Genomic DNA, 26121 nt, shown 5'->3' with positions numbered 1-26121 from the left:
CATCTTCGTCCGAGTCCTCGAGCGGCATACGGCAGCAGCAATGCTCCTTCTTCCCACTGGTGCAGTCCTTGGTGAGGTGCACCAGCCTCATTCTGGTGGCACAGGGTGCCACTTTCCCTCCATGGGTGTAGGGATCGGTGAGGTAGCCCCACCACCTGCTGCTCATTAAATGAGTCCAGAGAGTCAAGAAGGATGGGGGTAGGTTGCTGGCTCTGCTGTCCTTTGCTTGCTTTCTCCCCTCTCTGCATTTTTTCTTTTATTTTTACACAGAACTAAACAAAAGCTAGCTAACGTCACTCACACCAGAGCTGCAGCATGCTTCCAAGTCCTGCTTGGTTCCCAGTCACAGGACACACTCAGAAATGGGCAGTGCCCGCATTCTCCAACAATGCGGCTCAGCAGGGCGAGGGGCCAATGCACACTGACCGGGAAACCCAACAAGAGCACAGACACACACACACAAACAGCAGCCCAAGTGACCAAATGTGCTTTATTTGCACATTTAAACAGAACAGAAACTTAAATCCACGACGGCTTACTCAGCATAGGCTTTCCAGGAGTCCCTTCTCCTCTCACTTTCTCTGGCGTGCCTTTGGCCTGGAGGCCAGTGTCCTCTTTTACCCACCAGAGAGCTCGTTTTAAAGGTGTCCAAGTTAGAGGAGCAGCTCGCACGGCGGTCATGGCAGCTCCATCTCACTAACTGTCCACTTTATTAGAAACAAATACTTTGTTTATATGTATGTATTATGAAGTCCATACGTAGGTAGCCTCAAATTAAGTGTTACCAGATTGTTGAACAATTTGTTCCACCATCATGTTAGATTTATTGCTTAGTGAATTTGGTTTCCTCATGGCTATCAGCAGCAGTCCTGTGGTCAGAAAGTGAACAATGATGTATAGAATATAATGCAGAGCACGAGTATCTACTGTTACAGTGTTTAGCTTCTTATCCCTCCTCCTTTTCTGACAGTACAGGATGGGGCATCTCTTGATGGGCTCCTTGACAGGATGGTGCAGGAAGATTGGCTTTATTTCCTAATTAAGCATAAAGTAGACTGTTTTCCTATTAAATTTACCTCAACTTTTTTGCAGCTGTCAGTAAACCAAGAAAGAATTTAAAACAAAATGCCAAAGAAAATTAGTTTTTGCACTTGCTGACATTTTAACATAATGCTGGGTCCATTAAATCTTGATGAAAAACAGCTAATAAATCCCAATTAAGCCAATTTCCCATCAACGTCAATTATGAAAACCCATTCTAATGGATGGTACGTTGTCGTACAACAGAATCAATCAAATCAAACACAATGTTTAAAATGATTTATGCCCAAAATGAGTTCCTTCTTTTGTCTAGTGGACTAATGCAGTTTTTTTACTTGATGTGTTTTAGAAGCTACAGGCTGCTGGAAAATGGAGCCACTTGAAACTGAACGTGGACGGATGAGCAAGGTTGGATCTCAGAGGGACAGAGAGAGAGAGAGAGAGCGAGAGAGAGTGAGAGAGAGAGAGAGAGAGAGAGCGAGAAAGAGTGAGAGAGAGAGAGAGAGAGAGAGCGAGAGTGAGAGAGAGAGAGAGAGAGAGAGAGAGAGAGAGAGGGGGGAGGAGGGACCTGATGAAAGACAAGCGCAGAAACAAATCGGGCTTCTCCAGCTTTGCGCTGCTTTTGCTCCTTTTCCTTCTTGAAGAGATCACACAGGGCTGCTCAGAAACGCTCGGTCAGATGCTATCACTATAAAAGAGGAGTGATGGCATACAGGAAAGAGAAAGAGGAAAGAAGTCCACTGTGATGCACTTGACTTGACTTGACATTTTTGGAGAAAACTCTGGTCCTCTTTGGGCTTTCCTGAAGAGAATTCCTCTTGACTTTGTTGATTTTTGGGCAGAAATCGTCTCCCTTTTTGAGGGAACTCTTACTTTTGTGCTGTTTTCCCAAAGGTTCTCCTGCATTTTTGTGGTTCTTTGGACAGAATTCTTATTGTCTTTGGACTTTTTGGATAAAACCAACCCATTCTTGATTTATTTGGACAGCTCTCCTGATTGCTTTTTCATTTTTTTCCTGTGTCTTTTGGGCAATTTTGGGTAACTGCTATCTTCTTTTCTCTTTTCTGGAAAAAAAAAAACTCTTTTGTCTTGTTTGAGCTTGTTCGGACAGCACCTGTTGAGACTGCTTCTGTTCCCCTGGGATTTTTTTGAAGAGAAGACTTGCACACTTTGTACATATTTTGAGAGAAAACTCCTGTTCCTTTGGCTACCCTGTACCCTCTTCACTTGGAGGACTCCTGTACTCTCTTGACTTTTTTGGGGGAAAACTCCTGTTCTCTTTAGGTTCTTTGAAGAGGACTCCTTCACCCTCTTCACTTTTTGAAGAAAGCTCCTGCTTCCTTTCTTGATTTCTTAAAGATAACTCCTGTTCCCTTTGAACATTTTTGGAGATAACTTCCATCCTGTACCCCTGTTCACCCTTGTGGGCTCTGGCTTTGGCTCGGCATGAGCGCGGAGTGCACAGCTTACTACAGTGCCGAGAACGTGTTCGTGAGCGCCTTCAGCTGCCCCAAAGCCGATGGGGACGCTCGTGCCATCTTCTGCTGTGGCTTCAATGATGTCAAGTACTGCTGCGATGACCCCAACAGCTTCTTCCCCTATGAATATGGCTACATGTGGTGGCTGAGGTAAGTCCCAGGCAAAGTGACCCTTCATGTTAAAAGTGCCCAAACATTTGAGTAGTTGCATATGGACATTGAGGCTTGATCAGTGATGTTTGTGATCTTGAGGATGTTTGGGAAATTCTATGTGGGGCTACATCAGATTACTTGCTGGGAATTTGGCTTCTTCCAGAAGTGGCAATCCTGAAATATTGAGATTTCAGAGATCAGGTTTGTTAGTCAGATTATTAACAGATTATCAGGCTGCATGTAAACATGACTAATCAAAGATGTAATTGTGGAAAATTCTGATGATAGAGTCACCCAAAGCAACAATCTTTAAGTCTGATCCCCAATAAATGGCCCATATTAATTTAGCAACCCACAGATTATTTTGATCATTGGTTGTGTATTCAGAGCACAAAACAGACCAAACAATGGGATTGCAGAATAGTACAATTCGATCAAGAGTTTGGGAGTTCCTTGGTGATGCCACAGCCATCCGTGGCTGGGAATCCAAGACAACAAATAGACGTTTTGGGGATGGATTTAAAGAAAAGATTTAGGTGACTATTGACATCTAGCATTAGTAAAGTTAGCCTCATAGTAGAGTTTGAACACCATATATTGGCTGATTGACTACATTTGGGGTAAATGGAAACTTGTAATACATTCAAAATACAATAGGACTGCCGAGTAGTGTTCCATCAAGTGTTTGGCAGTTCCTTGGTGAGGCCAATGCTGTATTAATGGTTATCAGTCCTGTTCTTGAAGTGCCACTGTATAAATGTATAGTTTAGCATTTCTCCAGTTTTAACTCATTTAGCTTAACTCTGGAAGAGCTTCTTAAGGAGCTGAAGAGCTCGATCAAATGTATAAGACCAGAGAAAATATGAGGCATTCAAGGATCAGCATTGAGGAAAAAATGGCTGATCTTTCTGATGTTCCAAAGTTCACTTCAACTTGGTCAAAGCTTTAACTGAATCATGTCAAACTCTGCAGAAGTTCACACATCAAGGTAATCTGTAGCATCAGAGCACAGTTAATCTCCCAATCACAAAGGCTTTTTAACTTAGGTTTTGCTCTGATATGCTGCTCAAATCTTTGTAGATAAATGTTTGAAAAAGCCTCCAATTTAGCCTCCAATTTAAGCTACTTTAATGCCAAAGGGTGGGCCAAGGCCATTCTTCAAAGCACCATTCAATGGAAATTTTACTTATACTCCTACATTCAAAACGATCTTCATAGTTTTGTCTGCCAGTTAATTAAATTACATAACAATTCATTTGTTTGCTGAAAAAAGAAGTCCCAGCTTCACGCTCTACACTTTTCCCATCATGCATGTTTCGCATTCTCATGCGGACCGAGAGATTTTCAAAAATAATCTTGGTGTGGATGAAGGTTTTTATTTTTTGAAAATGGAGAAAAAAATCCAAAATATTCAAATGTATGTGGACAATGGCCCATAATGAATGGAAGTCGATAGGAACCAGTTAGCATGACCTCACTCCTGGCCCTCATTCATTAATTAACCTATCCATGGTCTTCCTACCAATTCAGAGAACTGACAAGTTTTCAGAACTTTGGTAAACACCTTGTCCACTTTGTAGGAAATTGTAATGCACAAAACGCCTAAATTAAAAAGACTGTAGTGTCCGCAGAGGAGAAACCACAAGGGTAGCCATGAGCTGGTAACAGTTTATTCGAAGCATATGCATGCATAAGACATTTATAAAGCATTACTCCCGTATTTATAAAAAAGCTTATGCTGGTAATCGCAAGATAACATGAGATGGCTTACGAAGTAAATTACATTGTATTTACACAAGCGACATGTACAATCCCCAATTGCTCCCCAGGCGCCGTGGATAGAGCTGCTCACCGCTCCGGGCAAGTGTGCTCACTGCCCCCTAGCGTGTATGTGATGTTTCACTTCACTGATGGGTTAAATGCGGAGGTGGAATTTCCCTGATTGTGGGATTAAAAAAGTATCATTTAACTTAACTTGACTTAACTTGACTTAACTTAACTTAACTTAACTTAACTTAACTTAACTTAACTTAGCTTAGCTTAGCTTAGTTTAGCTTAGCTTAGCTTAGCTTGACTTGACTTGACTTGACTTGACTTGGCTTAGCTTAACTTAACTTAACTTAACTTAACTTAACTTAACTTAACTTGACTTCACTTGACTTCACTTGACTTCATTTAACTTAGCTTAGCTTAGCTTAGCTTATCTTAGCTTGACTTGACTTGACTTAGCTTTGCTTAGCTTAGTTTAGCTTAGCTTAGCTTGACTTGACTTGACTTGACTTGACTTGGCTTAACTTAACTTAACTTAACTTAACTTAACTTAACTTAACTTAACTTAACTTAACTTAACTTAACTTAACTTAACTTGGCTTGGCTTGGCTTGACTTGACTTCACTTGACTTCACTTGACTTTTAACTTAGCTTAACTTAACTTAACTTAACTTAACTTAACTTAACTTAACTTAACTTAACTTAACTTAACTTAACACTGTTACAATGCAAGTAGTTGAACCAAACCCACTGGAAGCCTAGTTAAGAGTGCCACATGACAGGTGCACCACATATCATTTTTATGAAAGATGTTGATGCATTAGTCAGCCTAATAATTGGTAACTAGGAAAAATAAAGGTATTCTTACATAGGGGGAAAAATTCCCATTGTTCTAAATATACATTTTCCCATCTGTACTTGAGCAAAAGTAGAAAGTGTCTTATACAAATGTATAAAATATCAAGTGTAGGTGTGCTGTCAGTAATGACAGTAATTACGTTCTATTATTTGGTGAACATGTTCTACTAAGGAGGTCTGAGTGACTGCAGAGCTGAAAAATTGAGTTAGTTATTCATTTCCGCACTTCACAGCTCTAAGCTGTTACTACATTACGTTAACTGTTTATGCCTACATTATGAAGCCTCTGTGCACGTAGCCTTCACATAAAGTGTTCCCAGATAAAATGTTTTCATTAATTTTCTGTTTAAAGTTGCCTACATGCTATGTACAAACTCTACCTCTCTTTCTGTCTCTCAGTGTGGGCGCATTGGTTGGTTTGTCCATAGCTGGAGTGGTTCTGCTGGCATTTATCATCACTATCTGCGTCCTCTGTTACCTTTTCATTGCAACCAAACCCAGAGGACTGGACAATGGCCTGCCTCTCCAGGCACAAGGTAGGCAATTTCACAACTGCATACATAACTGTGCCGTGTATGATACTGTGCCAAGGTCAGAGACCACCATTCATTTGTTTAACAAAACTGCCATTCAATAAAAGTTATGAATCTTATATGAATATAAGATAATCCGCTTGAATCCGATAAAGAAACCCGAGCTTCATAAAAATGAATAAAAGCTCCAGAGAAAGTGGACCTCCTAACAACAACCTGGAAGACCTGGTGGACAAAACAGCAGATAAACAGCACTTAAAGCTTTCGTCTTTAAGAGAGAGGAGAAAATCGAGCTGCTTCAGATCTGAAAACATCCACAGGTGTTTCTGTCCATCCTTCCACTGTGAGAAGACCACCCAGTGCTATGGGTCTGAAAGGACGTGTAGCTGTCGAAAAGAACCTCACTGAGAAAAGGAAGTAGAAAAAATGAACTAGAACACCAAAACTGGACATCTGAGACCTGGACTTAAGTTTTCTAGACTGATAATGCCAAATATGTCATTTGGATCATGAAAAGCAGAAAATACAACCAAGTTCTACGACTGAACTTGGCAGGACATCTAAGGTCAAGAAGTCTTATTTTACATGAAGACAATATAAAGACTTCCATGGAGACTGGACTAAGACAACATTGGCTTGAAACTTAGACAGTTGTTTCCTTAAAAATGACAAAATCATAGGGCCCTGGAATTTTTTTTTCCTAAAATTACAAAAAGGGATTATAGGACTCTTCTAAATGTAGGAAATGTTCCTAGATTATACAGAGGAAACACAGATGACTGGGAATACAATTTTTTCCCCCTAGAATAACGAAGAGAAATTATAGGATCTTAGGAATGTAGATTTTTCCAATATTACAAAGAGGGATTATAGGACCCTGGGATTTTTTCCCAAAATAACAAGCAGAAACATAGGTATATTTTTTTCTAGAAATATACAGAAGAATCACAGAGTCCTTGGAATATAAGATTTTTTTTTCTAAATGTACATAGAGGGAGCAAAGGGCCATGGGAATATAGGAGTTTTCCAAAATTGCAAAAAGGAAACAGGGCCCAAGGAAAATATTTGTTTTCCTAAAATTACAAAGAGCAATTTTAAACACCTGGGAATATAGATTTTTTCCCAAATTTACAAAAGGGAAACACAGGACCCAGAATTTTTTTTTCCAAACAGATAATAAGCCCTGGGAATATAAGGTTATTTCCAAAGCGGTAACCAAGGGCAAATGAAGTTTCCCTTATCCCCTGCAGTATCCCCTGCCATGTATCTTGTAGTGGTTTCCATCTTTAACAAACCTGATCCAACTAATCCATTAATTTGCAGCTCCTATGGTTGAAGTGAATGCGTTGAAGCTGGGAAAATGCTTTAGAGAGCAGGATGTTGGGTTTCCAGGACCAGGGTTGGGAATGTCTTCTACAGCTCAGATATGGCAACAGGACCTTAGCCAAACATAAAGAGTGTTCCTTTACTGTGACTCAACACACCTAAATAAAGTTATATTCACTTTATAAATATAAAAGATTTATAAAAATTTCATTACAGATAGTCACACATACAGAAACTGCAGGAACAACAAACAAGAAGCTTTGTAATATGTGACCAAGTCAGGAAATTGAATTTTCAGAACTAATCTCCTTTGACGTCAATGACAACACACCGTGGTTCTCTACATGGTGAAGCTATGAGTCAAAGACATGCTGAAATGGTGAACTTCAGAGAAACCTCAAAGCAATCAACTCAAAATGGAACATTCGAAAAGCAGTACAGCTGGAACTGGCCACTCAGTATGAAACTAGATAACTGCTGAGCTACGGTTCTCTTCTGGGAATAGGCTTCTTGATAGTTTTGCCCTAGCAAACTTGCTTGGCTCTCTGGGAAAGATGTGTGGTGAGATGAAATCCAAACAATATTAGACAAGAAGGTGGGTTTGAAGATTGGTTGGCAGAAGAGATGCATTATAAACATTTCCCCCCTGGACTGATTAATCTCTTACATCACTGATAGAGAACAGTTTATTATGCTTTCTGGCCAAGGGGTCCCACAAGGTTCAGTTCTCGGCCCTCTGCTGTTAATTATTTATATACTTTCCCTTGATCATATCATACGTCACGTTAAAATGGACTTTCACTGTTAAGCGGATGATGCCCAGATATACACTATGTGGCCAAAAGTATGTAGACAAATTCATGTTTCCCCTTCATGAATCACTGAAAAGACATTAGCACCAAACAACACTTCAACTGCAAAAAGTAAAAAAGGTTCAAGAAAGGTGTAAATCTTCAGTTTGCCACCCACTCGTCACCAATTTCACTTTCCATTTTTTCAGTGCATCCTTGTGCATCCTAGTACATCCTTGACTATGCTTTTTAGGGGGAAGGTGAATTTGAGGAGGAACTGAATCGATGCATTTAGGTGCATATTGCCAAGATGTGAGCTCAGGTTGCTATAGCCCCAGAATAGTAGTCTAACTGTAGCTTAACCTACATAGCCTACATACAACTTTAGCTCAAAGTATGTTTTCACAATTTAATGTGGTTTTTTTTGCAGTTTGATCAAATTTAGCTTATATAATCATAATTGGCATTCTGCAGCAAAATCTCAGCAAACAAACAAACCTCTTCAAGATAATAACCTTTGCTACCTTTTCCATTTGTTGCCTTTCTCTGCTGTGCGAAAATCCCAAAAAAACATCGTTCAAAAGATGAAGTCCATTAACCTGCCTGACCTTCTCTGAGGTTGGCAGAAAAATGACTTCTTCAGAAAAAAATCAGAAGCCCTGTAGCTTTAGCCTCTTTTTCTGAATGACTTCGGTAAATAACACTAATATGAAAGCAATCAGTGCATGATTTTTGAGTGTAGCAGACCAGGCAGAATTTTGAGATGAATTAGTTTCATGCTGATTTGATTTTACTAAAAATAGAAAACTTTTTTCATGCTATTGACTTATGCAGTGAGTCAGCTCTACTACTAACTACTGGTCGTCTTCCAGGAATGGAAAAAAAAATGTGCATAACTGTTTCTACATATGTGCATTTTTTACAATATAGAAATGTATAAGCATAATTACATTGGAAACATCTATGTGGAATACAACGTTTCTAAAATTGGCAATGTGTCTAATTACCATGCATTGTTTTGCTTCTATTTCCTGCACTGCATATCCATTGTTATGTGTTGTTGCCGTCTGGCAACAATAATATTTTACAGTTTTATATAAACCTTAAAGCATATTTTATTAATTATTAATTATTTTATAATGGGTTAACATGATTTTAGAACACTTCAGATACTAGCCCTCACCATGTGGCTTATATGTGAAAAAAGAAGCCTTTACCATTAGAACGGCAAAAAAAAAAAGTTTACAGTTCATAAAATATAAAATACCTTATTACTAAAAATACTTTTCAAATGCTAGCAAAAAATGTTTCATATATATTTATTTAAAATAGATTTTATACTTTAGTTAGACAATAAAAATCAAAAGAAAGGCATTGTTGCCATATGGCAACACCATGCAGTAAAAGATTAATATCACTCCCAGGTGTTTCATCTATATTATTGACGGACCTGTAATGCATCTGATTCTCTAATCTCTAGTCTGTTATGGAGGGCTGTCATGTTTACTCAACTAAATGTGTTCATTGGTTAAAAATAACATTCAAATTTACCTTCTTGATAAGTCAATAATGGCTAGTTGGCAGTTTCAATGATGATAATGCATAGTTTAAATTATCCTACTACTCTATTATAATAATACATGAAGCATTATGTTCACAACCCATTTCCTGGACAGTTTCCTGGACAAGGATCAAACCTACTGCTGGACTGTGTTTACCTTTCAATAGGAAATCTTCATTCCAGACTAGGTTTGATCCTATATATTTAAGTGCTGTGCAGACGCCTTAGGCACCAAGACACATCAAGACACATTATATATATATATATATAATAAACAGTGATTTTCTGGATGTTGGTGTGTTTGTTTACCCATTTCCAAGGCTCTCCTTGAAGCCCAGTATTATATGGAGTTAAAAAGCAGCTCCTGGTTTGACCAATCAGTGCTCAGTAAATTGAGGCTTTGTGACAGTGCCTGTCATGAAAAGCACTATAGAAAAATTGGACTTGATTTTATTTTATATTGTTTTCAGTACAAAATGCCTGTTGACAGACAGATGAGGACACAGACTGGGTAGTAAGTGCTTGTATTGTTGAAGCAGGATTGAGGGATGAGTGGAGGATTTAGCAGTAGATGGAGAAGGAGAAACAGGGGACCGTATTGGTTGTGTTGGCGAAAGAAATTGGAAAACGCAATGAACAAATATGTACTTTTCATTTGTCTGAGCTCTTCTGGCCGCACAGATATTTCTCAGATGAATCATACACAGTACCTGCTGATCTTTGAATGAGTGACTTTACAAAGAGAAATGCAAATAAAAGGTGTGAGAAACTCGGTCACGTTGTCGTGCTGTTAGCTCTGGCTCTCTGCTCCAGCTCTTTGGATTTCACTTGAAACAGTGGCCAAAAGTTAAAACACACATAGCCTGCACTTTGTTGTGCCTCGGGTCCAGTTATTAAGCGTTTATGCATCAAAACCTAATTATTACATTATAATTCCTTTAATAACTCCTTATTCCTTAGAATCAAAGAGGGTGTTTTTGTTACTGTGTCTTTAAGACAGATATATGTAAAAGGGGTAAATTGGTGAAGGGGTAAAGGGGTTAAACTGTTGTAGGCTGAATGGGCATATTTGGCATATCACAAAAACGTACGCAAATACAATGAATTTAGCATTTAGTGTGTCACTACGCCTCTATTACAGCTTCCGTTCTTTTCAGGAGACACTTTCAGTTCCTCAAAGAATCTGCAGACACACCTCCAAAGTTCAGTCTTAGAAGTTGCTTCAGTGTTTGCTGCAACTTACAATTAAAATAAACCCAAATCCATTCAATGAGGTACCACAAGTGCCAAGACAGAACATGGAAACAGGCTTGTTGGGATCAATTCTCAAAATTTGACCAAAGAAGATGTCAGGAAGCAAATTAACTTGACAACTTCTGGGGGGATTCAACAGGCACATGCATGGATAGATCTAAATGGGGCAGTTGTGGGCTGGTGGGTAGGGAACTGGCCCTGTGATCGGAATGTTGCCGGTTCGATCCCCAGCACCGACAGTCCATGAATGAGGTGTCCTTGAGCAAGACACCTAACCCCCAATTGCTCCCCGGGTGCTGTGGATAGGGCCACTCTGGGCAAGTGTGCTCACTACCCCCTTGTGTGTGTTCACTAGTGTGTATGTGGAGTTTCACTTCACAGATGGATTACATGTGGAACTGGAATTTCCCCGGTTGTGGGATTAAAAAAAAGTATCACTTAAATAGGGGGCTGCCCCTTTGACCTCAGACGGTACAAGTGCCCTCCTGGTTGGTGCGCATGATCATATTTTATATGACCTATGCCGTTCCCCTCCAACTTGGGTTCTAAAGGATTGTACATTCTTTGGCACCTCCTCTGGTGCAGTACCGTCCACTTATGGTTCTCCATAGTAACTCTGACTTGTTACGACCTGCCCCGCTGGAAATCCCAACCACATAATGTTGGTAGTAAGTGGTGTTAATGATTTGATAAAGCAGGTTTTTGTTATTGTAAAAACTGGCTCTGGTTCCTATCACCACCACTGTAAAGAAATCTGAGTCTGCAATGAACTACTGCATCACTTTATTTACAACCTGAACATTAAATTAGAAATTTGACAATGATTCCAGCATCAAATACCCCCCCCCCCCCCCCCCCCCCCCCCGTCAAGCTGCGTCCGCGGTTCTGATTGTAGGCACGTCTCTCAGTGTTTGAGCTCTGTCCTCGTCTGAAACTGACTTTCATCTGTGCTCAGATAAATCCTCCTCTCAGGCAGCTCCCAGCCCAAATCCATCTCTCACCTGCTCTCACAGTGTGATCGATGGGCTTCCTAAATAACAACCCCTTTATTCCACTTCTAAATGGAAGCATTCGCCAAAATTTCAGACAAATGTATTTCTGTCCAGAGGTGATGGGCTGTTGGTGGGCCTCTCACTTCAATCGAATTGACTCCGAGAGCATGAATTTGCTTTTTTCCGAGGAATAACAATAGCTTGTTCCTCCGGGAAGTGTGGAGGGACAGATTGCCGTATATCGACTGCTTGCTCTCTGACTGCTTTATCGGAAACAACAAAAGACCCAGATCAATAGCTTTTGACTGCTGGTTCAGCCTGTGTGTGTGTGAGTGTGTGCCAGGTTGATGCCACAATGTGGGGACACAAACTTGTTTATACACTGTTATGGTGGTGTCTGCATGGGCATGACATTGAAACCCAAACTCAACCCATTCTCACAGCTTTTAGACCCGACCAGGCCTGACTGGTTGTACTACATTTGAAGCCCTAACCTGAACTAAACCTGTGGAAACTGACTTTTTACTAAGCATGTGACTTGAACTGAGCTGACTGAAAGAAAATGTTTTGGTTTTCTGCACATCTGTAAAACACTAACAGTATAGGTGTAATAACTCACTCCTTCATGGTTTGCTCTGTTATATGGCCGGACACCACATGTTGGAGGAATTCGACAAATGGCTTCTTTACAAATGCTGAAGTTCCTGCTGATAAATCAATGTGATCGGTTATTAATCTCAGTGTTACTGAGCTCTGCTAAAGCCTGAGTAGACTGATAAATCAATGTGATCAGTTATTAATCTCAGTGTTACTGAGCTCTGCTAAAGCCTGAGTAGACTGATAAATCAATGTGATCAGTTATTAATCTCAGTGTTACTGAGCTCTGCTAAAGCCTGAGTAGACTGATAAATCAATGTGATCAGTTATTAATCTCAGTGTTACTGAGCTCTGCTAAAGCCTGACTAGACTGATAAATCAATGTGATCAGTTATTAATCTCAGTGTTACTGAGCTCTGCTAAAGCCTGAGTAGACTGATAAATCAATGTGATCAGTTATTAATCTGTGTTACTGAGCTCTGCTAAAGCCTGAGTAGACTGATAAATCAATGTGATCAGTGATTAATCTCAGTGTTACTGAGCTCTGCTAAAGCCTGAGTAGACTGATAAATCAATGTGATCAGTTATTAATCTCAGTGTTACTGAGCTCTGCTAAAGCCTGAGTAGACTGATAAATCAATGTGATCAGTGATTAATCACAGTGTTACTGAGCTCTGCTAAAGTCTGAGTAGACTGATAAATCAATGTGATCAGTTATTAATCTCAGCGTTACTGAGCTCTGCTAAAGCCTGAGTAGACTGATAAATCAATGTGATCAGTTATTAATCTCAGCGTTACTGAGCTCTGCTAAAGTCTGAGTAGACTGATGAATCAATGTGATCAGTTATTAATCTCAGCGTTACTGAGCTCTGCTAAAGCCTGAGTAGACTGATAAATCAATGTGATCAGTTATTAATCTCAGTGTTACTGAGCTCTGCTAAAGCCTGAGTAGACTTATAAATCAATGTGATCAGTTATTAATCTCAGCATTACTTAGCTCTGCTAAAGCCTGAGTAGACTGATAAATCAATGTGATCAGTTATTAATCTCAGCGTTACTGAGCTCTGCTAAAGCCTGAGTAGACTGATAAATCAATGTGATCAGTTATTAATCTCAGTGTTACTGAGCTCTGCTAAAGCCTGAGTAGACTGATAAATCAATGTGATCAGTTATTAATCTCAGCGTTACTGAGCTCTGCTAAAGCCTGAGTAGACTGATAAATCAATGTGATCAGTTATTAATCTCAGCGTTACTGAGCTCTGCTAAAGCCTGAGTAGACTGATAAATCAATGTGATCAGTTATTAATCTCAGTGTTACTGAGCTCTGCTAAAGCCTGAGTAGACTGATAAGTCAATGTGATCGGTTATTAATCTCAGTGTTACTGAGCTCTGCTAAAGCCTGAGTAGACTGATAAATCAATGTGATCAGTTATTAATCTCAGTGTTACTGAGCTCTGCTAAAGCCTGAGTAGACTGATAAATCAATGTGATCAGTTATTAATCTCAGTGTTACTGAGCTCTGCTAAAGCCTGAGTAGACTGATAAATCAATGTGATCGGTTATTAATCTCAGTGTTACTGAGCTCTGCTAAAGCCTGAGTAGACTGATAAATCAATGTGATCGGTTATTAATCTCAGCGTTACTGAGCTCTGCTAAAGCCTGAGTAGACTGATAAATCAATGTGATCAGTTATTAATCTCAGTGTTACTGAGCTCTGCTAAAGCCTGAGTAGACTGATAAATCAATGTGATCAGTTATTAATCTCAGCGTTACTGAGCTCTGCTAAAGCCTGAGTAGACTGATAAATCAATGTGATCAGTTATTAATCTCAGAGTTACTGAGCTCTGCTAAAGCCTGAGTAGACTGATAAATCAATGTGATCAGTTATTAATCTCAGCGTTACTGAGCTCTGCTAAAGCCTGAGTAGACTGATAAATCAATGTGATCAGTTATTAATCTGTGTTACTGAGCTCTGCTAAAGCCTGAGTAGACTGATAAATCAATGTGATCGGTTATTAATCTCAGTGTTACTGAGCTCTGCTAAAGCCTGAGTAGACTGATAAATCAATGTGATCGGTTATTAATCTAAGTGTTACTGAGCTCTGCTAAAGCCTGAGTAGACTGATAAATCAATGTGATCAGTTATTAATCTCAGTGTTACTGAGCTCTGCTAAAGCCTGAGTAGACTGATAAATCAATGTGATGATCAGTTATTAATCTCAGTGTTACTGAGCTCTGCTAAAGTCTGAGTAGACTGATAAATCAATCAATAAAATGTGATCAGTTATTAATCTTAGTGTTACTGAGCTCTGCTAAAGCCTGAGTAGACTGATAAATCAATGTGATGATCAATTATTAATCTCAGTGTTACTGAGCTCTGCTAAAGCCTGAGTAGACTGATAAATCAATGTGATCGGTTATGAATCTCAGTGTTACTGAGCTCTGCTAAAGCCTGAGTAGACTGATAAATCAATGTGATCGGTTATTAATCTCAGCGTTACTGAGCTCTGCTAAAGCCTGAGTAGACTGATAAATCAATGTGATCAGTTATTAATCTCAGCGTTACTGAGCTCTGCTAAAGCCTGAGTAGACTGATAAATCAATGTGATCAGTTATTAATCTCAACGTTACTGAGCTCTGCTAAAGCCTGAGTAGACTGATAAATCAATGTGATCAGTTATTAATCTCAGTGTTACTGAGCTCTGCTAAAGCCTGAGTAGACTGATAAATCAATGTGATCAGTTATTAATCTCAGTGTTACTGAGCTCTGCTAAAGTCTGAGTAGACTGATAAATCAATGTGATCAGTTATTAATCTCAGTGTTACTGAGCTCTGCTAAAGCCTGAGTAGACTGATAAATCAATGTGATCAGTTATTAATCTCAGTGTTACTGAGCTCTGCTAAAGTCTGAGTAGACTGATAAATCAATGTGATCAGTTATTAATCTCAGTGTTACTGAGCTCTGCTAAAGCCTGAGTAGACTGATAAATCAATGTGATCAGTTATTAATCTCAGCGTTACTGAGCTCTGCTAAAGCCTGAGTAGACTGATAAATCAATGTGATCAGTTATTAATCTGTGTTACTGAGCTCTGCTAAAGCCTGAGTAGACTGATAAATCAATGTGATCAGTTATTAATCTCAGCGTTACTGAGCTCTGCTAAAGCCTGAGTAGACTGATAAATCAATGTGATCGGTTATTAATCTCAGTGTTACTGAGCTCTGCTAAAGCCTGAGTAGACTGATAAATCAATGTGATCAGTTATTAATCTCAGTGTTACTGAGCTCTGCTAAAGCCTGAGTAGACTGATAAATCAATGTGATCAGTTATTAATCTCAGCGTTACTGAGCTCTGCTAAAGCCTGAGTAGACTGATAAATCAATGTGATCAGTTATTAATCTCAGTGTTACTGAGCTCTGCTAAAGCCTGAGTAGACTGATAAATCAATGTGATCAGTTATTAATCTCAGCGTTACTGAGCTCTGCTAAAGCCTGAGAAGACTGATAAATCAATGTGATCAGTTATTAATCTCAGCGTTACTGAGCTCTGCTAAAGCCTGAGTAGACTGATAAATCAATGTGATCAGTTATTAATCTCAGTGTTACTGAGCTCTGCTAAAGCCTGAGTAGACTGATAAATCAATGTGATCAGTTATTAATCTCAGTGTTACTGAGCTCTGCTAAAGCCTGAGTAGACTGATAAATCAATGTGATCAGTTATTAATCTCAGTGTTACTGAGCTCTGCTAAAGCCTGAGTAGACTGATAAATCAATGTGATCAGTTATTAATCTCAGCGTTACTGAGCTCTGCTAAAGCCTGAGTAGACTGATAAATCAATGTGATCAGTTATTAATCTCAGCGTTACTGAGCTCTGCTAAAGCCTGAGTAGACTGATAAATCAATGTGATCAGTTATTAATCTCAGTGTTACTGAGCTCTGCTAAAGCCTGAGTAGACTGATAAATCAATGTGATCGGTTATTAATCTCAGCGTTACTGAGCTCTGCTAAAGCCTGAGTAGACTGATAAATCAATGTGATCAGTTATTAATCTCAGCGTTACTGAGCTCTGCTAAAGCCTGAGTAGACTGATAAATCAATGTGATCAGTTATTAATCTCAACGTTACTGAGCTCTGCTAAAGCCTGAGTAGACTGATAAATCAATGTGATCAGTTATTAATCTGTGTTACTGAGCTCTGCTAAAGTCTGAGTAGACTGATAAATCAATGTGATCAGTTATTAATCTCAGTGTTACTGAGCTCTGCTAAAGCCTGAGTAGACTGATAAATCAATGTGATCAGTTATTAATCTCAGTGTTACTGAGCTCTGCTAAAGCCTGAGTAGACTGATAAATCAATGTGATCAGTTATTAATCTCAGTGTTACTGAGCTCTGCTAAAGTCTGAGTAGACTGATAAATCAATGTGATCAGTTATTAATCTCAGTGTTACTGAGCTCTGCTAAAGCCTGAGTAGACTGATAAATCAATGTGATCAGTTATTAATCTCAGCGTTACTGAGCTCTGCTAAAGTCTGAGTAGACTGATAAATCAATGTGATCGGTTATTAATCTCAGTGTTACTGAGCTCTGCTAAAGTCTGAGTAGACTGATAAATCAATGTGATCAGTTATTAATCTCAGTGTTACTGAGCTCTGCTAAAGCCTGAGTAGACTGATAAATCAATGTGATCAGTTATTAATCTCAGTGTTACTGAGCTCTGCTAAAGCCTGAGTAGACTGATAAATCAATGTGATCAGTTATTAATCTCAGTGTTACTGAGCTCTGCTAAAGCCTGACTAGACTGATAAATCAATGTGATCAGTTATTAATCTCAGCGTTACTGAGCTCTGCTAAAGTCTGAGTAGACTGATAAATCAATGTGATTGGTTATTAATCTCAGTGTTACTGAGCTCTGCTAAAGCCTGAGTAGACTGATAAATCAATGTGATCAGTTATTAATCTCAGTGTTACTGAGCTCTGCTAAAGCCTGAGTAGACTGATAAATCAATGTGATTATCAGTTCTTGATCTCAGTGTTACTGAGCTCTGCTAAAGCCTGAGTAGACTGATAAATCAATGTGATCAGTTATTAATCTCAGTGTTACTGAGCTCTGCTAAAGCCTGAGTAGACTGATAAATCAATGTGATCAGTTATTAATCTCAGTGTTACTGAGCTCTGCTAAAGCCTGAGTAGACTGATAAATCAATGTGATCGGTTATTAATCTCAGCGTTACTGAGCTCTGCTAAAGTCTGAGTAGACTGATAAATCAATGTGATCAGTTATTAATCTCAGTGTTACTGAGCTCTGCTAAAGCCTGAGTAGACTGATAAATCAATGTGATCAGTTATTAATCTCAGTGTTACTGAGCTCTGCTAAAGCCTGAGTAGACTGATAAATCAATGTGATCGGTTATTAATCTCAGCGTTACTGAGCTCTGCTAAAGTCTGAGTAGACTGATAAATCAATGTGATCAGTTATTAATCTCAGTGTTACTGAGCTCTGCTAAAGCCTGAGTAGACTGATAAATCAATGTGATCGGTTATTAATCTCAGTGTTACTGAGCTCTGCTAAAGCCTGAGTAGACTGATAAATCAATGTGATCAGTTATTAATCTCAGCGTTACTGAGCTCTGCTAAAGCCTGAGTAGACTGATAAATCAATGTGATCAGTTATTAATCTCAGCGTTACTGAGCTCTGCTAAAGCCTGAGTAGACTGATAAATCAATGTGATCGGTTATTAATCTCAGCGTTACTGAGCTCTGCTAAAGTCTGAGTAGACTGATAAATCAATGTGATCAGTTATTAATCTCAGTGTTACTGAGCTCTGCTAAAGCCTGAGTAGACTGATAAATCAATGTGATCAGTTATTAATCTCAGTGTTACTGAGCTCTGCTAAAGCCTGAGTAGACTGATAAATCAATGTGATCAGTTATTAATCTCAGTGTTACTGAGCTCTGCTAAAGCCTGAGTAGACTGATAAATCAATGTGATCAGTTATTAATCTCAGCGTTACTGAGCTCTGCTAAAGCCTGAGTAGACTGATAAATCAATGTGATCGGTTATTAATCTCAGCGTTACTGAGCTCTGCTAAAGTCTGAGTAGACTGATAAATCAATGTGATCAGTTATTAATCTCAGTGTTACTGAGCTCTGCTAAAGCCTGAGTAGACTGATAAATCAATGTGATCAGTTATTAATGTCAGCGTTACTGAGCTCTGCTAAAGCCTGAGTAGACTGATAAATCAATGTGATCGGTTATTAATCTCAGTGTTACTGAGCTCTGCTAAAGCCTGAGTAGACTGATAAATCAATATGATCAGTTATTAATCTCAGCGTTACTGAGCTCTGCTAAAGCCTGAGTAGACTGATAAATCAATGTGATCAGTTATTAATCTCAGCATTACTGAGCTCTGCTAAAGCCTGAGTAGACTGATAAGTCAATGTGATCGGTTATTAATCTCAGCGTTACTGAGCTCTGCTAAAGTCTGAGTAGACTGATAAATCAATGTGATCAGTTATTAATCTCAGTGTTACTGAGCTCTGCTAAAGCCTGAGTAGACTGATAAATCAATGTGATCAGTTATTAATCTCAGTGTTACTGAGCTCTGCTAAAGCCTGAGTAGACTGATAAATCAATGTGATCAGTTATTAATCTCAGCGTTACTGAGCTCTGCTAAAGCCTGAGTAGACTGATAAATCAATGTGATCGGTTATTAATCTCAGCGTTACTGAGCTCTGCTAAAGTCTGAGTAGACTGATAAATCAATGTGATCAGTTATTAATCTCAGTGTTACTGAGCTCTGCTAAAGCCTGAATAGACTGATAAATCAATGTGATCAGTTATTAATCTCAGCGTTACTGAGCTCTGCTAAAGCCTGAGTAGACTGATAAATCAATGTGATCAGTTATTAATCTCAGTGTTACTGAGCTCTGCTAAAGCCTGAGTAGACTGATAAATCAATGTGATCGGTTATTAATCTCAGCGTTACTGAGCTCTGCTAAAGCCTGAGTAGACTGATAAATCAATGTGATCAGTTATTAATCTCAGCGTTACTGAGCTCTGCTAAAGCCTGAGTACACTGATAAATCAATGTGATGATCTGAAGCATTTCTTCTTCAAAAGTAATTTTTTCAATTTTTTACAAATAATGTAGAAAATTTAAAATTAAAAAAATGATCCAAACAAGTAATCATTATTAATCACGTGAATTTTTGTCTTATTTGCTAACATTTGAGTAAATATTTCAAATTTAATGCATTTTGTTATAACTTTCTTATAGAGTGTGGGGGTCTGCTGGGCTTTAGCCTGGAACTATGGATGATTCAAAAGGTTAAACTCGAGAAAATGTTAATAATTTAGTGCATGACTTTTTGACTAACACATTAACTTTGATCGGTTTATTACTTCTTAGCTAACTACATAAACTGCAGAGACCAAATGCGTCTCGCCTGATTGACTGCATTTAGTTTAATGAAGGGGAATGTTTAGTGGTGTTCGTAAGCGATGGTCTTCTCTGGTTTGTTCTCCAGGCGCCGATGCCAGCCCACAGGAAGGCCCGAGCCAGCCCAGGGCTCCGTCCGGACCGCAGGGATTCCGCAAGCATTTCTTCAAGGGGAAACTGGACTGTGACAATCAGCCGGCCGATCCAGAGCGGCTGTTTCAGCGCTGCTTCATGGCCACTGTCACCACCATCAATGTGGAGGGACCCTCGTAGAGGATAAGCCCTCCATTATGCAGCACCAGCCGAATCAGTACGCACTTGTCATGCTCTAACAGCGCTTTCATGCTTTTGGGCTTTCTAGTAAAATATGCTTGTGAAGCAGATCGTGGGCTCGTATGTATTGTGTGTTAAAGGTAGCACAAAATGTGTTGCCCTTCACTGGAAACACAGAAAATACATTGTGTGTTGGTTCTAAAACGTCTGTTTTGGAAAGTGTTTAGAAAGTTTATGTTAATGCAACAAATTAACTTTCTTTGGGTAGACCACTGATGCTCGCCATGCACATAATTTACATTCAATCTACCCCTTAACAAGCCATGGGCCCACCAGCAGGCCTGAGGTCTTACTACACACTTCTATAACCTAAGAGTAGCTACACTGGTTTGCATTGAGGCCCCTGCATTACTGAATAATAAGCTTTTGTATGAAATAAACTCCGTATACTAAGGGGTTAAATATCTATCCCATTTCCTTAATGTAACCTAAACATACCTAAACCTGAGCCTGACCCTAGTCCTAATACTAACCCTAATCCTAATGCTGTTTCCCCAGAGAGTCTACTAATAATATGAACATCAGAGAGCTATCCAAACAAGGAGGGACCCAATTTTTTGTAAGGTGTGATCTATAGTAAAGAAGAACCGGGTGGACACAGGGGTTGGTTGGCACAATGTGAGATTCCAGGTCAGTAGGGGAAGCTTTCATAAGAATGTCATAAAAAACGATTGATTTCTTCACCTACATTCATGTCATACATTTCGTCTGTGTTTCAAAAACATTCTTTAACACCCTTGAATGTTTACAACTTTGGATTAAATCAAAACTGAGTATTTGTATTTGTTGCTTCCTTCTTTCAAATCATAGCCTTTCAACATTGTGCCAACCATCCCCAGAACATTGTGTCTGGAGGATTTGATCATTTTGGAACTGTTTCATTCCGGTGGCTTATCTAATATCTAATCACCTCAAAAATGTCTCTTAACACCTTCTAGCCTCTTAAAAAAGATGGTTCTTCAAGGGTTCTTTAGAATCTATCGAGAAAACAACCATTTGCAAGCTTAAAGTGTTTTTTGCATGGCGAAATGGTTCTTGAGATTGTTGGAGAACGTGTTGTATGTGATTCTAAAGAGATCCGTTTTAAAGTGATTCTATTTAGCACCAAAAAGAGGTCTTTCATTGTTACAAGCTTGATAGCGTAACAATAGCTGAACCCTTTTTGGTGCTATACGGAAACCCTAACCCTACATACGACACATTCGCCGTCAATCTGAAGAACCGTTTCACCACTCAAAGAACCGTTTAAGCAAGCAACTGGTTCTTTCAGTGTTCATGGTTCTATATAGGAACGATGGACCTCATTCACCAAAATCTTCCTACGTTTTTTCTTGAATGTGAATTCTTGAATGTTCTGAATTCTTGAGAACTTTCCTGAGAAAAGGTCTACGTCAGATTCATGACGTGTTCTTAAACCTCAGAACTGTTCACACCCTTTGTGCTTTTGAGTGTGTGTGTGTGGATTGTGTTCCAACCTAAGAACAAACCCCAAATAAGAGAACACTGGTGAATGTCAGAACCTTCTAACGATCAGTTAATGAGGCCCATGGGCTTTACTAAAGAACCTTTAAAGAACCATCTCTTTAAGGCTGTACTTAATAGCCACTTTGACTGTATATCTCTGTGTATTCCGCTTGCTATTCAAAATGCCTAAAACATTCGCTATGGATTTTGATATTTTTTCCCACAGTGTTATCATACAGTGAATGAAGGTCAGGTTCTCAGGGTTACGATTATGCAAGCAATTATCCTGTAAAATAAGTGTGCATCAAAGCTGAGGGTGTTAATGCAAATTAGGGGCTCGTGTCAACATCTATGCCTTCCTCTCAGGTAAACAGTTTGACTACTTACTTACCTAATCCTGAACCCTTCAGAATGTGACACCATTCAATCCTCCCTTATTTATGAGAAGCCACTCATAAGCAGCTGAAGACATTGTTTGTTTGTTTGGGGGCTTTTTTTGTTGATAACACTGTCTTGTCTTATGTTGCAGTGTGCAGTGTTGTAAAGCAGATGATGCCTGGAAGCCTAACACTGGAAGGCCATTTCAAAACATGGCTTGTGGTGTTAAAGCACATGAGCCATTAATACAGTATCAATGGACACTCCATTATGTTGTGTAGTGTCCACCTAATTCACCGCTACCTTTTTTATCAGTCAAATGGCTGCCGGTCAGTTGGTGGCGGTGGACGGTGGTGGGACATGCTGTTCTGACTGGCACTGTGCCTGATGTCTGATTACTGTGTTGAGTGCTGTTTTACTATTTTGGGTGTATAAATTCTGGTCTGGTCTGATTAATCTGGGCACTTTTCTCTGCCAAATTATATCCATACATTACCTTTTCGGTTTATTTTGAACCATGGAAGTGGATTCATTATAGAAAGAGCCCCAGAATGTTCAGGCTAAGTACCAGTAAGAAGCCAGTTATGGTCAAGAAGATATAATAGGAACCTGTTGGAAGTTGTGACAAAGTGACCACAATAATATATAATTTATATATGTTTATAATTAATAAACATAATAAGAACCAAGGTAAAAAGAAATCAAAGCAAATTGTCTCTAAATCTGTAAACTTCAGACAAAACTTATGCCTTTTTGGACAAAGCGACTCACTGGTTTGAGGTGTGGTGCATGCTGTATGCAGAACCTTTTGTTTTGAGACCTCCCCCTGACTGTGATTGGTCCTAATGGCTGTGTCATTCATTCTGAGACCTCCCCCTGACTGTGATTGGTCATAATCACTATCATATGTTCTGAGACCTCCCCTGACTGGGATTGGTCATAATCACCAATTACATGTTCTGAGACCTCCCCCTGACTGTGATTGGTCATAATCACTATCATATGTTCTGGGACCTCCCCCTGACTGTGATTGGTCATAATCACTATCATATGTTCTGGGACCTCTCCCTGACTGTGATTGGTCCTAATCACCTTGTCGTTGGTTCTGAGGCCTCTCTTGACTGAGGTAAGTGATTTTACTGAGACCTCCCCTTGACTATGACTGGTCCACTGCAGCTCCCAGTGATGCTGATATGTACACAGAGTTTTTTCATGTATTTTCACAACAACATATAGTGGTAGTTCCATTTTGCTTAGTTTTTTTTATTGTTTGAAGTATATTTTTGCCTTAAGAGTGCTTTCACACTTATCTTGTTGGGTGTCAAACCTTTCTTTAGCTTGGTTTAATTTGACAGGTGTGAACACTACACCCGTATTCACATGCACACCAAAGAACTGAAATGTGCAACCATCAGTGCTGTATTTTCTGCATGATCTGCTGCTTTCACATTTGACTCACACTGTTCATTGATATTAAGCATCTCAAATTCCATTCAATGTAATGGACACGTACAAACACCGTACAAACTATTCTATGTCTGATTCGTGAAGTTTTTTACACAACATGGAAACAATGAGAGATCTGAGCACAAACAATGAATGAACTTCAGTGCATGAAATCAAGTGCCAGCAAACCTCATTTACATATCATTTGCATGAAGCACGCCCCAACTCAAGCAAATATTTTGATAAGGAGCTAATAAAATCACAGTATATAGTATGTTGTGAGCCCATACGTGAAGTCTGAGGTCGAGCAGTGAGTGCACTGTGATTGTGGAGTGTGATTATTATCTAAAAATAACATTTCAATGCTGTGTTATTGTATTGTTTGAGGTGTTTCTGCACTAGCTGTGTTTTGTATTGTTTATTTGGTGGGTGGAGTCAGTAGTATAAAGCAAAATCACTGTAATATGTCTTTAAACATGGTTGTTATAGTGTAGTGGGTAACTCGTCAGCCTTCTATGCTGTAGACTGGGCTTCAATCCCCTGCATGGGTCAGCACTCTACACTATACCAATAAGAGTCCTTGGGCAAGACTCCTAATGCCAACTTCACCTACATGTGTAAAATAGTGTGCATGTAAAATAAGTCCATCCACTTTTGCCTTGTTCACTAAATACTGTTATTTTTGTTATTTTCAATTTATAATCTTATTACTGCTGTTATATATGCTGTTGATAATATTTATCCACAAATCAAGCATTTTTTTCAGGTTGTTAAATGTTTACACTCAATTGTACACGCGCTCCTACCAGGTGTGAGTTCAATCAGACAGATACGCCAAAGATGAAACTGACAAATAACAAAGTAGTCAGTGAAATTTGTGCATGCTTACGATTAAATTTGCCGATACGTAATTTTGATGCATATGATAATATCATAATATCATAATATCATAAAAAAGTAAACTCTGGGTTGGACCTGTGCCTAAGGGTGCACTGATTTTAGTTTTTAATTATTTCAATTTGGTTTTCTTGATCCAGCCCAAAGCAGAAAATGATGCTTTTGTAATTTAGTCTGGTTTGCTTGGTGTTCAGGGCCAAGTTTCAGCATCAGCCTTGTGCTACGATAATTTGAGAAATCCAGCCCAGACAGAAGCATTTATCACTGAAAAAAAGCCCAATGGCACAGATTATATGGTATATTTGGCATTTTTTCAGAGCCATGCTGAAATCTGCCCTAACTATTCTCATGGATTTGACATGTTTTTAGGATTACATGTCATTTTTGTCTTGTTTTATCTTTGTTTTGTTATTTTCTAAAGTAATCAGGCATTAGATACAATGCACAATTTTTCCCATGAAATGAATCGTATAATAAGTGTAATAATAAGTGGCCTCCAGCAGCTTACTGCTTTTATAAATAAGACCTGACACCTTAAATCCCAACATATTGAATATGTGGTCATCTGGAGTTCTTTTACAGCTTCAAACATTCAGACTTTTTATAATTACCATATAAGAGCTCATGAAGAGATGTCATGTGTCAAAACAGGGTGAGCAATTAATGTGGTTCATTTTGCAACATTTGGCCCATTTCGATCTTTCGTTCATGTTGCATTTATACTATTTATGTGGCTTTGCAGTTTTTGAGACGTTCTCAGAGCAGCACACGAAGTGTGTAGGAAAGAACGATCTAATTTTGGAGTGGAATCTGAAAAAAGAAAACAAAAGCCGCTGTGGAATTGAATAAGTTTATTTTGCCTTATTTACCTGTAAGTTGAGATGTTTCTTATATTGTTCAAGATGTTTGCCCATCAAATATTGTATTTTCATGCTGCTTTCATCACCAAGGAATCTGTAGTGGGCTCTATCTAATTATCATGCCTTTCAGCATTGCCTTGAGCAAAAGGCCAAGCAGGCCACCAAGCAGCGCATTAGCACATTTTCTTATGGAAGATGTTTGGAATGCATCGCATGCTTCGGTTCCCTTGTTCTTTCATTGAACACAGATTTTCTTGAAAGCAATCCTCAGATGGTCTCATTGAGAGCTGCTTTACCATGACTTCTAAAGACCAAGAGGCCATTCTGTTTACCATTCATAGAGAAATTATGGCTCCACTTAACAACCTGTTTTCTTTTAACCAGAAGAGCCCAGGCTCTGTTGTTTTCCATTCTATAGGCACTGATAAAAGTAATCTTTCCTCTCAGGCTTGAGAGCTCCTCTCCATTATGTTCCCACATGGTGAGCATAGACCTCTTGGCCAGCAGCTCACATGCATAGAAGGGTCAAGAGATTTGTTTACGTGTTTATCTTTGGTCATCATCTCTGTTGTAAAGGAATCTGTTTTTCTTGATCCTTCAGTGCAACATCAGGAAAAACAAGTGTAGGTTGTACCAAGAAAGGAAACAAATTTGATCAATGCTCTGTAACAAAATGCAACACTGTGAGATAATCTGTCGCATGAAGAGTTATTTTCTGCCTTGAGTGCAACTGCAAGCCATTTAAAAAAATGATTTAATTAAAGCTATTTTTTGGTATGTTGTCAGAGTCTTTTATGATGACTGAACATTTGTTGCAAGAGACCATCTGTCACTTTAGTGCTTTACTGCTTCAGTGCAAATCTACTAACTATGTGGGAGGCAGGAGTAGGATGTAAATGCTGACTGGAGGAGCTACTCTTGTATGCTGGGCTGGTAAACTTTGGTTTATTG

At 39.0% G+C, this 26121-nt stretch overlaps 1 protein-coding gene across 1 annotated transcript; it reads left to right on the top strand.

Moving 5' to 3' along the window:
• The first annotated feature begins 1720 nt into the window (after window positions 1-1720).
• On the top strand, window positions 1721-25928 carry LOC108440029 (protein shisa-like-2A). The gene is made up of 3 exons (XM_017718729.2): window positions 1721-2669; window positions 5700-5836; window positions 19881-25928. Exons 1-3 carry the CDS (start codon window positions 2488-2490, stop codon window positions 20063-20065), a joined length of 504 nt encoding a protein of 167 aa, XP_017574218.1. The 5' UTR covers window positions 1721-2487; the 3' UTR covers window positions 20066-25928.
• The last annotated feature ends 193 nt before the right edge of the window (window positions 25929-26121 follow it).

This window comes from Pygocentrus nattereri, chromosome 9 (genome assembly GCF_015220715.1).
Source record: "Pygocentrus nattereri isolate fPygNat1 chromosome 9, fPygNat1.pri, whole genome shotgun sequence".
Classification (NCBI taxonomy): Eukaryota; Metazoa; Chordata; class Actinopteri; order Characiformes; family Serrasalmidae; genus Pygocentrus; species Pygocentrus nattereri.
The sequence above is the reverse complement of the archived record's forward strand: the minus strand, read 5'-3'. Positions and strand labels throughout refer to the sequence as shown.

What these genes read in the sequence shown, in the direction of transcription:
- LOC108440029 (XM_017718729.2), top strand. Translation starts at nt 2,488, where the DNA reads ATGAGCGCGGAGTGCACAGCTTACTACAGTGCCGAGAACGTGTTCGTG. An exon ending in GGCTACATGTGGTGGCTGAG is followed by an intron (nt 2,670 to 5,699) that starts GTAAGTCCCAGG and finishes TCTGTCTCTCAG; the next exon opens with TGTGGGCGCATTGGTTGGTT. An exon ending in CCTGCCTCTCCAGGCACAAG is followed by an intron (nt 5,837 to 19,880) that starts GTAGGCAATTTC and finishes TTTGTTCTCCAG; the next exon opens with GCGCCGATGCCAGCCCACAG.